The 15,534-nt window shown below is 50.5% G+C and overlaps 1 protein-coding gene across 2 annotated transcripts in view; it reads right to left on the reverse strand.

Annotated features, from left to right (window-relative positions):
- Positions 1-400: 400 nt before the first annotated feature.
- The window catches only part of LOC149343199 (uncharacterized), a 39,901-nt gene continuing 24,767 nt past the window's right edge, over positions 401-15,534 (reverse strand). For both annotated transcript variants that reach the window (XM_089545736.1, XM_089545737.1), the window contains 7 exons: positions 13,492-13,626; positions 10,983-12,450; positions 8,743-8,974; positions 7,560-7,943; positions 6,425-6,701; positions 4,155-4,358; positions 401-3,146 (listed from right to left, as the gene is read on the reverse strand). In XM_089545736.1, coding sequence (XP_089401862.1) covers positions 2,859-3,146; positions 4,155-4,358; positions 6,425-6,701; positions 7,560-7,943; positions 8,743-8,974; positions 10,983-12,450; positions 13,492-13,626 — 2,988 coding nt within the window. In that variant the 3' untranslated portion in view covers positions 401-2,858. The remainder of the gene's footprint in view (positions 3,147-4,154; positions 4,359-6,424; positions 6,702-7,559; positions 7,944-8,742; positions 8,975-10,982; positions 12,451-13,491; positions 13,627-15,534) is intronic.

Raw genomic sequence — 15,534 nt, forward strand, 5'->3', positions numbered from 1 at the left:
AGCATACGCAATAACAGTGCGACGGAGGAATGTGCGAGCATGAAAAAGGCGCCAGAAAGGGCTCGCCAACTTTCGTGCGATTGTGGGTTCTCTGCTGCGGGTTGAAGTGATTTATTTGGCTCAGGTGTTCATACACTGCAGTGATTGAGCGAGTTGATAAGCTCTCCTTGGAAGGTGTTCCACAGCCCCTTTAAGCCTCTGTTTTCCTCAAAACCATTTTTTTCCCGCACCCCCTAAGTCAAGCCTCGACGAGTAGGTAAACTCCATTTCGAAACCAGGCTATCTTCCGTGGCCACTTCCCGGAAGTTAACAGCTGGTGGTGCCGACTTTGAGTTGGCCAGCCAGCTCTTGGTGGAGGTTGATTAAGAATCTACTGTACAAAAGGACACGGATGGCAGGATCATTTTCATATAATTTTATTCTTCGTCATGCAGAACGAAAATTATGACACTTGATCTTTTCGCGGGGTATAAAGACAGCGTATTGGTAACGGCTGCACTAAACAAAAATAGGAGAAAGGCAAATATCGCGTTAAGCCACAGAATGAGCCATTCGAAGGTCATTACTTAGTAATGACGCGCCCCAGCTACACGCTATTTTTATGTACAGTTTTCTCAGGCCGTGAAGCATAAGGCACTCATTCGTTTCCAAAGCGTTCAGCCCAAGGCCACACATAATCTTATGATAATCACGACTGGGATTTATCCGCGAACAAAGGGGCGGTAGCCGATTTCTTTCTTTTTTTGTTGTTGTTGGGGAGGACGTTGAGACATTGAGGTGACAATTAACTGTGCTATAGTTCATAGACGTCTCTTGTATCTGTACTAGGAGATCTGCCAAGACCACTTTTTCCCATGCACGGAAACAACCATTCAAGTTCTCGTAACAATTCGATCAAAGCACTAAACTGTGAACAAAAAACCTGTTACACGTATTACAAATGTGCTTCACTAGTCATGTAGTGAACAAAGTTCCTCACATGGAAGCAGCATTTTGTGTACACTTTCTTATAACTAGGTTGCAGAATGTTTTAAGGTGTATTAGCACCGTCCCCTTCATTACATGATTAGATATGGTGTTTCAGGATGGATGATATCAAACGCGAGTCATCCCATGGTGATAGCAGCAGAGCTGTTTTCTTGGTGGAATCACACACTCACCGGAATGGAATGACAAACACCTAGGCGACGTTAAATGACATTTGGCACAAGTGTGTAATGAAGATTTAGCATTAAGTGATTAAAAAAAATTGGAAAGGAAAACCTGACTCAGCATTGCCTGCTCTAGTTGTACGGGCAGCAAAGCAATGAACATTGTAAAATGAATACAGAAAGATACTTCTAACGAGATGCCTTATGTAACAGCCATTACTGATATTAAAACGTCGACTAAGTGTAAGGCCGCTAAGTTTCTCTGGATGGCCGAAAATCGACTAGACATGCAATTGTATAAGATGCTAACATCCAAATGATAGCAAGTGCAATAATACTTGACAAGGCCATAGCTATTTAAGTACAGATGAATATGAAATCATTAACGCTACCTCAAATATTATGCCTGTTCACAAATTTATACATCTCTCCTGCATCACTGTAAGCTGCCAGAAGGCAAGACAAAGACTTTGGCCAGTGTTTTTACAGCACACATCAAAATTATTTCAGGATCCATAACCCTGGCTAAACTCACTTTTTTCTGAACCTGAACGAATGCCATATTCTAGCTATTGGGTATTTTAAAACTTTTTCAACATGAAAACTGCATCTTGCATGCCACAATTTCTGTTCTGTTCTGCTTATGCTTATTTTTTGAACGAGCGTGCTACCTTAGCAATGTCCTAAGCAACAGATGGCAGCTACGTCAAGAATGCTATAGTAGCACGTCATAATTAACTCAAGTTGTACATGGTTATCTGTGGCAGCTATCTACCTCTGTGCAACTGGAGACCCAATACGAGTGCTTCCAAATGTCCGTTGTGTGTAGGAAACATTCTCTATGGAAGACGCGTACTGTCTGTACAAGGACATTCATGTTTCATGAGCTTGATCAGCAGCCGACCAAAATTATTCAGGTCGCTCAAAACTTACTATGCCAAAATAGTAGTGCATACACAGGTGAGTTTGCTTCAAAGAACTGAGAAACATATGACGGTAGCTAAAATGAAGCACCATAAGATACATTTTAATAGCACTTACGAAACTATATAATAATATAGATTTAAGGTACAAAGAAACCGTTTTAATACCAGCACATTACTTTGTACATGAGACTGCACTCAAAATTTGTGATGACATTCAGTTTACTGCACTGAATCTCACCAAGGGTTTCTTTGAGTTAAGATAATCATAGGTGCAAGTTAGCCATCCTAGCAGACAGTAGCCCTCAGTTTATCTCTAAAGATAAGCTTTTGCAAGTGTTTAGCAGAAGTTTAAAAAGAAAAAAAATACAACTGTTCTATGAAACATCAAGATCTTTCAGTGAGATTCTTTGCAACAAGAAAAAAGCTGCTTTGAGACATGTACAGTAAATCGGCCTCATAGCCCACCGACCAAAATAGCTAAGCTGGCAAGCTTAGCCAAACTGGCATGTAAACCAGTGCTGCGAAGTCAATACCAGCGATTTATAGGTCACGAGAAAGAGGGGCAGCTTGGCTCGCATGATGAGATACAGTTGACCCTCCTTATAACGAAGTTGAAAGATCGCGGCGATTACTTCGCTATAGCCCGTGTTGAGCGAGCTTCCAAGAGGTATTGCCATTCCTTCCTTATATCCATTATTTCGTTATAAACCGCTTCGTTAAAACGAGGTTCAACTTAGAACCGTGTTTGTTGATCTGTAGTATTCGCTCATCCGTTCACTGATCACTCGAGCGAGTCGTGGCTTTGAAACATGCCCCTGCCAGCGCCGCAAGCGGCGGCAGCAGCAGCGCCGCACTTTCGCACAGACGCCGGACTCGTCGCAGAAGCAGTTGCGGACGGAGGCGCCGCTTGACCCAAGAGCTGGGAGAACAGCGTGGTTCCCGGGTGCACGGTGGCCCTGTTGCGACCCTCGTGCAAGGCCACTCGGTTCCGGCAGAAGCGTAGCGTCTCGCACGCCAAGTCGCCCACCGTCCAGCGACGTTCTTCAACCTTGAAGCTCACCTGGGACAGCTGCAAGTATCGGGTAAGAGCGTGGAAATGACACAAAATGGTGAAGCTAGAAGCACTCCCTTTTATATAAGGGAGTGCGCTAGAGGACAGATTACTCCCTTTTTACTCCCGTATAGGCGGATATGTTTAGAGTGTACCAACATTCCCGAAATTTTGAAGTCCCATGAATGATATTTGTTCCCCAAGCACTTGTAGCCCGGTGCTGTTTCTCGTCTTCCGGGGAGTACCCTTACTGTGTGCCACTGGCAGAGGACATCGCACTGGGTCCTTGGCCAGACGCTGACAAAGCCATCCAGGCCATTCGCTTTTTATTCTTATACTTGCACGGAGCGAGTCAGCTATCCACAGCGTCATGCATCATACCTGCCCCTTTTCCGTTATTCGATGACGGCTTCGGCGTTACGTGCAACGAATGCCTTCTTAAAATTTTTTAGCATTATCACAGGGTGAGATTAAGACCCCTGTCCCTCTGTGTTTGTGTGCGCGAGAGCTTTGCGTAAGTGTTTCGTGTGATCACGTCATCACCCTCATGAGGAGCAGCCTGCCAGGCAGATTACCAGGTTTTCTCCAGTGCCTATTAAAGAGTGCCTCCTCTCCTTTTGCCCCTTTCCTCTGTACACAATAGCATCGACCTTCCTGCCTTTTCTTCCTTAATATATTACGTCTGTTTCTTTGCCCAATATGCTTAGAATATGCCAGACGAACAGCGCATAGCGAAGCATTCTCCGGAACACCCTCTGTACCCTGGGCGCAGTCAAGGGTGTCGCCATGTTTCTCACTGAACTGCCGTGTACATCTGGCGCTATCACTTACAATGTCCATATGACAGATGCACACAGAAGCCCAGCAAACAATTAAGGCGACAACTCTGCATATATATAGCTCCACCAAGGCCGTAAGTAATTAAGGCTAATCGAGTATCTTTGGAGAAAAACAGCAACACAAAGACAAAAAACAGGGAAGGCAACTGCTTGTGCATACAATCAATGACCTCAGCGGTTTGTGTACCTGTTCGAGGCTGGGCTGGCCGCCGGTGTAGATCACAAGGCCGGGAACTCCGGCAACGCTGGCCGCGATCCATTGGACGATCGCCTCGAGCTGGGCGTCACCCGATGGATCGAGGCATTCGCGTGCCCATCGGCACGTGGCCACTGGGCGCACCCCGGACGCCGACGCTTTCATGGGGAATGAGGATGTCGAACGGGAGGTCTCCTGCATCAACGAGTAACACGCAGCTACGTCTAACGGGCCAGAACCGGGCTGGTGGTGCCAACCGCGAATGTAACTATTTGCGGCAGTTTCGCCATGCGATCAGTTTCGACCGACTCGATCGGCGTCGAAACACTGGTCAAGTCTATGTCTGGCCCGTGAAACACGTGTCACGTTACGTGCAGACATCCAGACGGGTTGCTGGCAGAGCAGACATCACACAGACAACACGCAGTTACGTAACGCGGGGCCGCTCTCTTCACTTGCGATTCGGTTCGTCGCGTTGAATAAAGCTAGGTCCAAACGGCGGAAGGCTTAGTGTGACTCAGCGCTCGACAGCATTTTACTGAGACAGCAGTACCAGTGGCACTAGGCGAAAATGTCGGCGTTGTTTGTGTGAAGACTCGGAGAGTGAAGCCTCCACCCTCCAGCCACCCTAGCTAGGGGCCTGCCCAGCCACCCACCCACTTCCGCCCATCTTCACCCTCCAGAAAAAATCCGTCGCGTGTGTGAAGCCTCGGCATAGGGTAAGAGCATTAATTGCAATAAAAGCATCAAAGTAATCATCAAGAAACTGCTATCGCAGTTTCTCGCATTAAGTTTCATGATCGTCCTATCAATTTTTTTCCACTTGCTGAGTAAGAGGCGGCGAAATTATAAAATTAGCTGAGGTTTAGCTTTCGTTAAACCCGGTAGGTTGCGTAAGCCCAGCGCACAGCGCGCCCGTCTAGCAGCATCCTGAGCTCGCCGTTTAGCAAGCCGCTGTTCACGCTCTTCATCAATCTCCCGGGCCCGGTGTTGCTTCCTAGCTGCTGCAAGTCGGCATAGCTCCTCTTTCTGTTTATCGGGTAACATGTCGAATGAATTCAGCAAGCAAGCGAACGCGCTTTATACCCATTCTTCCCCCTCTCCCTCACATCTGGCGAGAGAGCAGTGCAACAGCGCCTCCACCCGGTAGCGACGGCAGCTGCAGCGTGGCGTGCCTACCGCCGCGACCACCCGACGGCATGAAGTGGGGGGCCATCTGCAGCCGGTCTTGTTGCTATGGCAACGACGCTCCATCAGTTGCGCGCCGTGCCTACCGCCACGACCACCCGACAGCTTGGGATGGGGGGCCCATCTGCGGTCGCTCTAAAGGTCAAACGTGCCTACCGCCGTGGCCACGCGAAGAGGCTGAGACCTGGCGTAATATTGCTTACACAATAATACACGCAACACCATGCCATAAAACGGTCTAGCATCGCTAGAGTGTCATTAAAAGTGCAATTCTTGGTATGAGAAGTTGCAAGCGTTGGGCATGAACGATGGCTTGAGAATGGACCAATGGAATTACTAAGTGAATAATAATGCGATACCACACAGCAGACAACCAAAGATATGTTCACGAAAGACAATCATGAAACAGCTTGCACGCGTTCCGCTGCACTCCTTCACCATTTTTCTGCTTACAAAAACTAATACCAATACGATCCACTTATGTCGCAGTTATTCTGCAGTGGTACGAGCGATAATTCTGGAATATAATGCGAATAGAAAGATAACCAGATTGGAACAGCAGCAAGCAGCGCCTTGTTCTGAGAAGCGTTTGGGACCAGAAGAACGCCGAAAAAGTGATGAGACAACGTACAGAAAAAAAAAAAACGAGAAACCATAGTTCTTGCCAGAAAGAAAAAAAAATCACTGCTTGGTCCTAGCCATGCTACTCCTTCAGTCATTGCCCCCTCCTTCGACACACACTCATTCTAGGCTGTTCTTTTCCTGACTGGTGCTCTCTTTAGCAAGCCTACTGTACACTGCCCATGAAATGTCTCACACACTGCCTATAGTTATCGGTTTCAATAGGAAGTGACAAGCTATACCATGCCGGGGGTGCGGCTTCAACCGCGGCAGCGGCCCGCCGGCTTCCAGCAGTCGCCTTTTCCAGACGGCCGCCGCGCCACTCAGCGTGGTCCGCCATCTGCGCGGCTAATGTCGAGCATCATATTCCGGAAAACTGTGAAGCTAAGATGTGGCTCGCTCGTACAGTTACCAGTAAACTACCTCTGCGATGGCGAGCAAATGACACCTACAGAGTCTTGCTGTGGAGGCTCCTCCTCGACGGAGACGAAGCTCTCGCGCTTCCTCTCGGCGCTACCCCCGCTGGCCGTGTCGAAGTCTTGCGCCTCGTGCGGCTCTTCGTCGGGCGCGCTCTCGACGCCGTCGTCCTCCGAGGTGCGACCGCCCGAGGAAGACAGGTCGGGCGACACCGGCCGGAAGGAATGCGCCTTGATGAACTCCGTGTCCTGGCGAGTCAGGCCCAGAGAGCAGGAGTCCCCGTGGCTCCCTTCTTCGGAGGTCTTCTTGCACCTGGCGGCGGAACGCGGGAGAGTCAGGGTTAAGGGTCGACGCGCAGAAACGGCACCCGTCTACAGAACTATGGCGTAATTGATGCGAAACATTGCTACGGCTATCCCGCGACGGAACGCTTCCACCAGGAGTAGGACTACTCGCTAAATTTCGTTGTTTCGAACACCCACCGACTTCGTCATCTCCCGACTCTTCCCGCTCCTTCCTCCTAATCCAGGTGTATCTTCCTTGCCGAGATTCAAGCATACTAACCGCTTTTTTAGCCCGTTCTCTTATTTTTCTCGGGTGATGAGGCATGAATCTCACCACAGACTTCACGCCAAGACACCCCCGAGAAAAGGAAATGGGCGCCAAGAAAAGGAAATGGGCATCGGGACAGTTTGTAATTCGGAGAACAGGCAACAGATAGCCCCTTAGGGTAACGGGGTAAATTCAAAGAAATAACATAGCAGAAGCAGGCATTTAGTCAGGAAGGCGCCTTGGGGTAATCGGTACAGATTCCGAGAACGGGCATAGGTAAACATAGCAGAGGCAGGCATGTAGTCAGGTTTCGCTTCCTTTCTTCTGTCTTTCTTCTCCCTCTTTCATTTTTCGGACAAGAGTCATGACTATGTAAAAAAGTGTAGCAAGGACTGTAATAAACAGTTGTAAGCTCTCACATGTTTGAGTGTGTCGTCACTTCCTGTTCCGTCGTTTTTGCAATGACAAAGCAGCGCGCAAAAACAAAGAAGGGTAAATTGGTGTTCTAGGGCATATCTGTCCTGTACTGGACATGGGCTCAAGATGATCACGGTGCGAATGACGGTGCGTACGCGGCATTGGACGGAGGCAACGAGTGAAAGTCCAGCGGTGGCGCACCTGAACCTGGCCTTGAAGGGGACCGGCAGGTTCGGGTTCACGCCGTCGAAAGAGTAGGCCTTGGGCCGGCCCCGGCCCGTGGTCATCACCAGCGTCTGCCGGCGCCCTGGCGAGGAGGTCATGACCAGCTCGGAGGCGATGGACAGCGGCGGCAGCTCGCGCGCCGAGCCCCTGGTGGGAAGCAGCACGTGCAGCGTGGGCTCCGAGTTGGCGGCGCGCACGGCGCCCACGGGAAGCGGGGCCCGCGAGAAGCCCAGCTCGGGGTCCTCGTCGATGTCGTCCATGTCGCTGCTGCCGCTCGAGTAGCTGGCGCGCAGGCTGCGGCTGAGCCGGCGTGCCAGCCGCCGGCCTCGACGCCGAATGCGGCGCCGGAAGTCCTCGTACCTACGAACGCAAGCCGCACACGATGCCTCTCTTTATGCTGATGATTTGATTTTGATGGCGCAAGGGAGGCTTGGCCAAATGTCTAAAGCGTTTTGATCTCTACGACGTAGGGTCACAGATCCAATTTTCCCAAGCACCGCACAGAAGCTGAGCACCAGATCAAGGGCAAGCTTGTGCCCATTTTGTGCAACACGTGGGTACCCAACGACACTGGTGATCGAACCTCGCACCTCCCGCATAAGAGGCGCATACTGAAACCTGCGGTGGCCTTATGTGCGTGATCGGCGTCGTGCCCTTCGCAGACAACGGAACGCAGTGACCTGATATTTCCGTTCTTTTCTTTTAGTGCAGGTATTGCTAAAGTCTTCAAATTAAATTGAGGAGAGCGCAGCGAACTGTGGAAAGGAAAATTACAGCGGTATAAGTTTAGAGACAGAAAGAGACCAGAAAAGGAAATTGAAATGGGCAAAGCCTGTAATCCAGAGAGCAGATAACTGGTGTTCCCTTACGGTAACAAAGTGGATACCAAAAAAAAAAAAGGGAGGGGGCAAGCGGAGCAGGCAGCGGCAGACAGTTGTGTGGATGAAATTACGAAGTTTGCGAAAATAAAGGTGCGTGGCCGCAGCTGGCGCGGGACAAGGTTAAATGGAGGCATATGGGAGAGGCCTTCGTCCTGCAGTGGACGTAGTTGTACCGACGATCGATGGCCTGCTGGTAGAGTAAGTGGCCCGAGCTAAGCGCAACTGGCTCCAGAGTTCCTCCCCTTTGAAGGAGCTGAAAGCCAGAGTCGCGCACTCGCCTCTCGTGCTTGCTGAGCGACGAGGCGAGGTAGTCCTCGTCGTCGCTCCGGTAGTCGAGCACGAATCCGGCCGAACTGGCCGAGTCATCCCTGCTCAGGCGCTGGGACAGTGACGAGAAGGCGCTCGATCCGCCGCCCCCGCCGCTGGTCTGCGAGCGCTGCGAGCGCTCCCGGCGCGACTTGAAGCTGCGGGGCCGGGCATTGCTCGGCGCGCCATTGTGACCTTCGGGGCCTGCGAAGAGCACCAAAGGCTGTCAAACACGCACGCACGCACGCACGCGCACGCACACGCACACACGCACACACACGCACACCCACACACACACACACACACACACACACACACACGCACACACACACACACACACACACACACACACACACACACACACACACACACACACACACACAGGTTGCGAGAGCGTGAAGTGCTTGACCGCTTAAAAGAGAATATACGAGGTCTGTTAGAAAAGTATCCGACCTTATTTTTTTTTGCGAACACCTGATGGATATGAAACAAGCGCGCTTGCACCAGCAGACCTTGAGCCGTCGTGCGCATGCACGATTTTTTTCCCGCCTGCAGATAGCGTCAGTCGCTGGGAGGTAGCGCTTGAGTGAAGTAGTGCGCAGTGCTCTCGTCGGTTTTTTAGTGCAAGCAAAATGGCGGTGCGACAGGAGCAGCGCTAATGCATCAAATTTTGCCAGAAACGGGGTGACAGCCAAGTGGAAACCATTCGGAATATTCAGACGGTTTTCGGTGATGATGCTTAGAGCAGCACACAAATTAAGCAATAGTACAACTGGTTTAAAGATGGCCGCACATCGGTGGAGAGCGAGCCACGCTCCAGTAGGCCATCAACATGCCGAAATGGCCAGGTTATTGCCGAAGTGAACGCCCTGGTGATGCGGGACCGTCGTGTGACTATCCGAGAAATTGCGGAAGAGGTAAACATCAGTAGTTTTTCTGCACATTCCATTATCACCGAAGATTTGGCCATGAAGAGAGTTGCGGCGAAATTCGCGCCGAAACTGCTCACGGTGGAGCACAAGCAGCTTCGGGTTGAAGTCTCACAGGACACGCTGGATTCGACAGTGACCTCGACTTCATCAAAACCATAATCACAGGTGACGAGTCTTGGGTGGACGGGTACGACCCAGAAACCAAATCCCAGTCGTCGCAGTAGAAGCATTCCACGTCCCCAAGACCAAAGAAGGCCTGCCAAATGCTCAGCAACGTCAAAGTGATGCTGACTGCTTTCTTGGACTCTCGCTGTGTGGCACACCACGAGTACGCACGCCCCAGGGTCAAACAACGACCAAAGAGTACTACAGGGGTGTCCTCCGTCGCCTACGCGATGCTGTGCGGCGCAAGAGACCGGAGTTGAGGTCAACAGGAAATTGGCGCATCCATCATGACAATGCTCCTGCACATTCCTCGCATTTGATTCAGATTTTTTGGCGAAAAACCAGACTCCTGTAGTTCGACAGACTCCTTACTCTCTTGATATGGCCCCCTGCGTCTTCTGGTTGTTTCCGAAAATCAAGAGGCCATTGAAAGAGCGCGATTTCAGACAAGAGAGGACATTATGGCTGCAACGACAGCTGAGCTAAACTCCATTCCGAAAAAGGCCTTTTCGGAATACTTCTAACAGTGGCAGCACATCTGGGAGAAATGTGTGGAGTCCCAAGGAGACTACTTTGAAGGTAATTAGGTTTCCAACGCTCCAGTTATGCCATTTTTTTTTCTTCGGCCAAAGGTCGGATACTTTTCTAACAGACCTCGTAGGTAAGTATACGCTTCGTTAAAGGATACATTTTTATTTGACTCGAAGTCTCGATCGGAGGATCGATCTTTTTCAACAGTGATTTTTCTTCGCTGGTGTTTTCCCTTTTATAGGTGTTAGACACAGAACAGGGGAGCGAGAAACGAATAGAGAGTACAGAAATAAGTAGACATAGGTAAAAAAAAAATACAAGTAGAAATAAAGAAATAAGCATGGATAGGAAAAAGGAGACATGGGACCCACAACAAAAAAATTTTGCCATTCCTTATATGTTCTGCGCACCCTCCATTTTTTGGTACGGGTCCCATCCCCATTTTTCTATCCATACTTATTTCTTTATCCTTACTTGTATATTTTTCTATCTACTTATTTCTATACTCTCTATCCGTGCGTGTGAACTAAAACTTGTCGCACATTGTAACTACAACCTGCAAAGGGCAAGTACTGGTCACTCACTGTCTTCGAGGCTCTCGTCTGCCGTGTGATAGACATCGTCGCACGATTTCTGCGACGGCAGTCGCGGCAGCGGCAGGTGCGTCGTCGGGGAGCCGTACGGCGTCGTCGATGACCCAGACGCCGTCCTCCGGTGCCCGTGTCTAGGAGACGCACTCTCCGCCCACGGCTGCTGCTGCTGCGCCAGTGTCCATTCCTCCGTCTCCTTAGACACGTCCTGTGCCAGCGGTGGCCGCTCCATCCCAGGCGACTCGAGCTCGACGCTCTCCTGCCTCCGCCACACGGCGTCCTCGGGCGCAGACTCCAACGAGAGCTGGACCCGAGGCGAGGAGACCGGGGGCGACGTGAGGACCTTCACCGGGGCCACCTTCCCGCCGTCTCGGCCTTCTTTACTGGAGGTGTTATTACTTAGAGCTGAGAACTCGCAGTGCGGCAGCGGTATCGGTAAAGCTAGGCCGTCGCTCTGCCTTCTCTGGTCCAAAAGAATCTCGGCGGCGGGCCGAAAGGCCGACTTGCGCGTCATCATCGGGGACAGGTTGACCGGGCGGAACACCATGGCCCCGTGGGAACCGCTGCCTCGCCTCTCGGGCCTAGGAGAAGGGTGCCTCTGGGCGCACAGTACGGCCTGCGTAAGAAGCGGCGCCGATGATGACGAAGAAGGGGACAGCTGGCTGGAAGAGATGCTGTTCAAGATCTTTTCCAGGCTTCGGTTCTTCTCCAGGGAGCCCCTGGAACTGGAGCCTCCCAGAGACCTAAGACTTCTCCTAGAGGTGGGTGGCGGCGGCTTCGTCGCCAGGGGCCTCGCGATGTTAGGACCCGTTAAAGACGTCAATACATCCGGGACTTTGGTACTGGTTTCAGTTTTCTGCGTAGTACGACAAATACTGTCCTTCTTTGCTGTCGGGCTAGGGCTCCGTGAACTTAGTACTTTGAAAAACTTTCGAGGGGTGCTAGGTTTCGCTGGCTGCGGCGGTAGTGGTGGCTCAGGTTTGGTGGCTTGTGCCGTCTTCTTTCGAAGCGCTCCGAGCACAGTGGCTATCGTTGGGGCCTGACTCTCGGGCTGCTGCGTTCGCGCGAGCTGGCCCTGCAAGTCGACTTTGGCGCTCGTATCGGTAACGGTTTTCGTTCTCGTGCGCTCTGCGGGAGGAGGCTTGCAGTCCACGAAGTGCTCTTTGCCGCCGACACCCTGGCGTTGGTCGGGCGAGGAGTCCGTGGCGTGCATACTGCTTCGCGACGAAGACGTCTTGGACGAAGGCAACGAGTGGAAGCAAGGGGGATCGTGGCCCGCCGCGCTGGAGCTGGAGCTCTGGCCCACGGGCGAGGGCCGGCGCTGGCTGAGGGCCTGCCTGAAGGCCACGAGGCACTTGTTGAGCTCGCGCAGCAGGGACGCGTCCTCGAACTGCGCCACCGGGTGAGAGGAATGGTCCTTCAAGTCCAGAAGGCATACGGCGCACTCGGATGGGCCGAATACCTGCGAAGGTGGTGACAAACATGGAGCAGAAGGAACCTGTGCACGATGGAATGCACGCGAGTAAGAAATTCAAAACCGCCTGAATGACGTAGTTCAGACAAAACATTATGATAACGAGGCCGTACCGGCTCAGGTCAGTCGTACGTCAAAGAATTAAAACTCCGGACTCATCTTTTCATTTATATCAGATGCATTTGCGCATAAGCGCACCGCTCAGTCTGTATGGCTGGGAAAAGCGATTGTGCGGGGATTGCCACAGAAAAAAAAAATACAGGAGGGGGAAACTGCATGCAGATGATGAGAAGCAACTGGTGAAAAGAACCATTTTTTTCTGTAGCAGCTGAGCTATGTTGTATAATCTGTGCAGTTCCTAGACTGTCCTATTCTGAAAAACATTCGCGGATTTCTCACTCTCCACCAGGAACAAAATTTGATAAGATCTCTACCGCCTCCCGCCCTCCCCTCACCCTACCCTCCCCCCCAACACCTGAACTGTCGGCGCAGCAGCACTTCAAATTTAATGGTCGACCGCAGCTATGTTGAGTGGAACAGAGGCGGCCGCGCAGTAGTGCGTGTGGTAGAACAACTTTTCGCAATCACTTTTTTTTTTCATTTTGCCCGTTTCTCAGATAAATAAAAAACTGCCGCAATTCGAGTATTTAACGTGGTTTGACAAAGGTGATGTGGCTGAAGCTTTCTTCGTTTGTTCTTTGTGCTATCACAGGTTTCATTGAGTTTAATCACACCTGTAATGCAAAATGTGCGTCACATCAAGAAGCAGCGCGGACCCTGTGCAACTGATAAGCTAGGTATTGCTGCAGGAAGAAAGGGCAGAGTACTCCGCAATGTCTCTGCGTACTCGCTGTTCCTTCCCACTATATAGCGCATACTCCTCCCTGTATTGGACTGTAGTCCCTACTGTACCTCGTAAGAAGTACACTCCCAAGCGTACTTGCAAGCGTAAGCCAGAGTGTACTCCTCCAGCAGTGTACTCTTGTACTGGTGTGTACACCCTAATAAAGCACCTCTGCTTATTCGTACCGGTTCTCCGCTGGCCTGTGGCCTCGGGTCGAGCGGAAGCAGGCCGTCCACGGTGAGAGCTTCGTTGTCGCCCAGCAGCTCGACGAAAAGCAACGCCGCCAGCACCTCGGGGCAGTTGAGGAACACCGAGCACTCCTTGCAAGCGGAGACAAAACCAACCCGTCACAGCAATCAAAGGACACCTCCGCTTGTATATAGGTAAGTATACCGGGTGTTTCACCTAAGATGTTCAGCAATTTTTAAAAAAGGGAAAGTTAGAAGAGAGCATAGCACCGCTGGCATTAGTGCATCAGAATACAGCTATAACTAGCATGCTGGTTAACTAATAGTGAATAGTTCACTTTTAACTATTGCCGCGAGTCTCCTTATTTATTGAGAGGCGTGCAGCCCAACGTAAGTAGCATCTACTATATCAGTTTTTAAAATTTCGAAAATGCAGTTGCGCTCGGCGCTACGGCCCAACAAATTTTGACTATTCCGACGAGTTATGTGCACTGGAGGCGTTGCTTAGTCTGCAAACTTCTTGAAAGCGCAAGCATTTTGGCGCGATGTAGCCAAGATGTGTTGGGCAACAACGCCGAGAGTAACAGCCTTTTCGAAAATTCTCAAACCTGCTATGAATATTGCTTATGGTGGGCGACACGCCTCTCAATGAATAAGGAGACTAACGGTAATAGTCAAATCTTAAATACTCACTACTAGTAGTTAACCAGTCTACCAGTTAGCACGTCTTAGCTGTATTCTGATGCGATACGCCGCTGACAATGCTATGCCGCTAAGAGCTCCGTTCTAGCTAAAAAAAATCTGTAGAACTCAAGAATTCTGCTGAAATTACAGAACTTAGGTTAAACACCCGGTATAGCGTGCGTCTGAAATACACATTACCGAGACATTAGACAAATTCCAATTCACTCCACAGGAAGTCATTTAAAAAAAAAAAACGCTTTGCTGAACTGAAATGAAGAAACACCAGAGGAGAGATGTCAAGGCCTATCTGAATATTGAAATCAGATTAAAGGGATACTGAGGCGGTTTTCGAATCAGCTAACCTTCTAGGGTTTTGAAGTAGTGTCATTGCTGATCACGTCTGTGAAATTATTTTTTCGATTTTGGCTAAAACAGCGGCGCAATCACCAATTAAAAACGCAATGTTCAAATTTCCCGCGCCCCGCGCGAGCGCAGGAGAGGGAAACCTCGTCCATGTCGGCCAGCGTGACGTCATGTTGAGGAGCCGGGGATGCTTCGGCGCACCCGAGCGCGCTTTCAGCGCGCGTTGTTTCTCGTGCTGCTTGCGTTGTTCCTCGTACTGCGTGCGTTGCGACGTACAAAACGTGTCAGCCGATCTTGAGAATCAGATTCAACAGGTACTACTCTGCGTTCGTGTCCACGAACAACTACGGCCGCCACTGTGTCGTCTTCCACTGTTTTCCGCAATACCACAAGCTCGCACCACAACCGCTCGCTGCTGTGACGAAGAATTCAAGCCGACTAAAGCAAGCTTACTCTGCTCGAAACACTTTCGTAAGAGCGGCTACAGGCAGAGCTTGTCCTAGTGTGATCTCTGGAGATTTCTGTCGAAAAGGCGCGGCTGAACCATGACACAGTTCCATCGATTTCCTCGCGCATAAGAGGCGTGTCACCATTCCGAAGAAGCGCCTCTTTTAAAAGTAGAAACATGCTCACTTAGCCCCTGAAGAAACCTTATAGAGGCTTAAGCATGTGTTGCTCTCCTCAGCTTAGGTGCGGCCAGACCACCTGAGACGTGCTCAGCAAGGCACGGTTAGTGATTTTATACTCGGTTCGCCGTGTCCAAGCAAGCAAGCAGAGCAAATCACAATAAAGCAAAGCAAGCAAGCATCGAAGCTCTTCATATGCGGCATCTCGTTTAATCCTAGCTAAGCAATTAATATGAAAGCGTTCGACGTTGATTTCGGATGCAAATTTATGAGAGAAATGAATGCCAACCGAGTTTTTGCAAAAAACCACCGCAACCTTACTCGGTTTCTTCATCAAGTTGTGGCAGCGGGCGAGTTGCAGCTAGCT

Source organism: Amblyomma mixtum, chromosome 5 (genome assembly GCF_055824585.1).
Source record: "Amblyomma mixtum isolate Tamu chromosome 5, ASM5582458v1, whole genome shotgun sequence".
NCBI classification, from domain to species: domain Eukaryota; kingdom Metazoa; phylum Arthropoda; class Arachnida; order Ixodida; family Ixodidae; genus Amblyomma; species Amblyomma mixtum.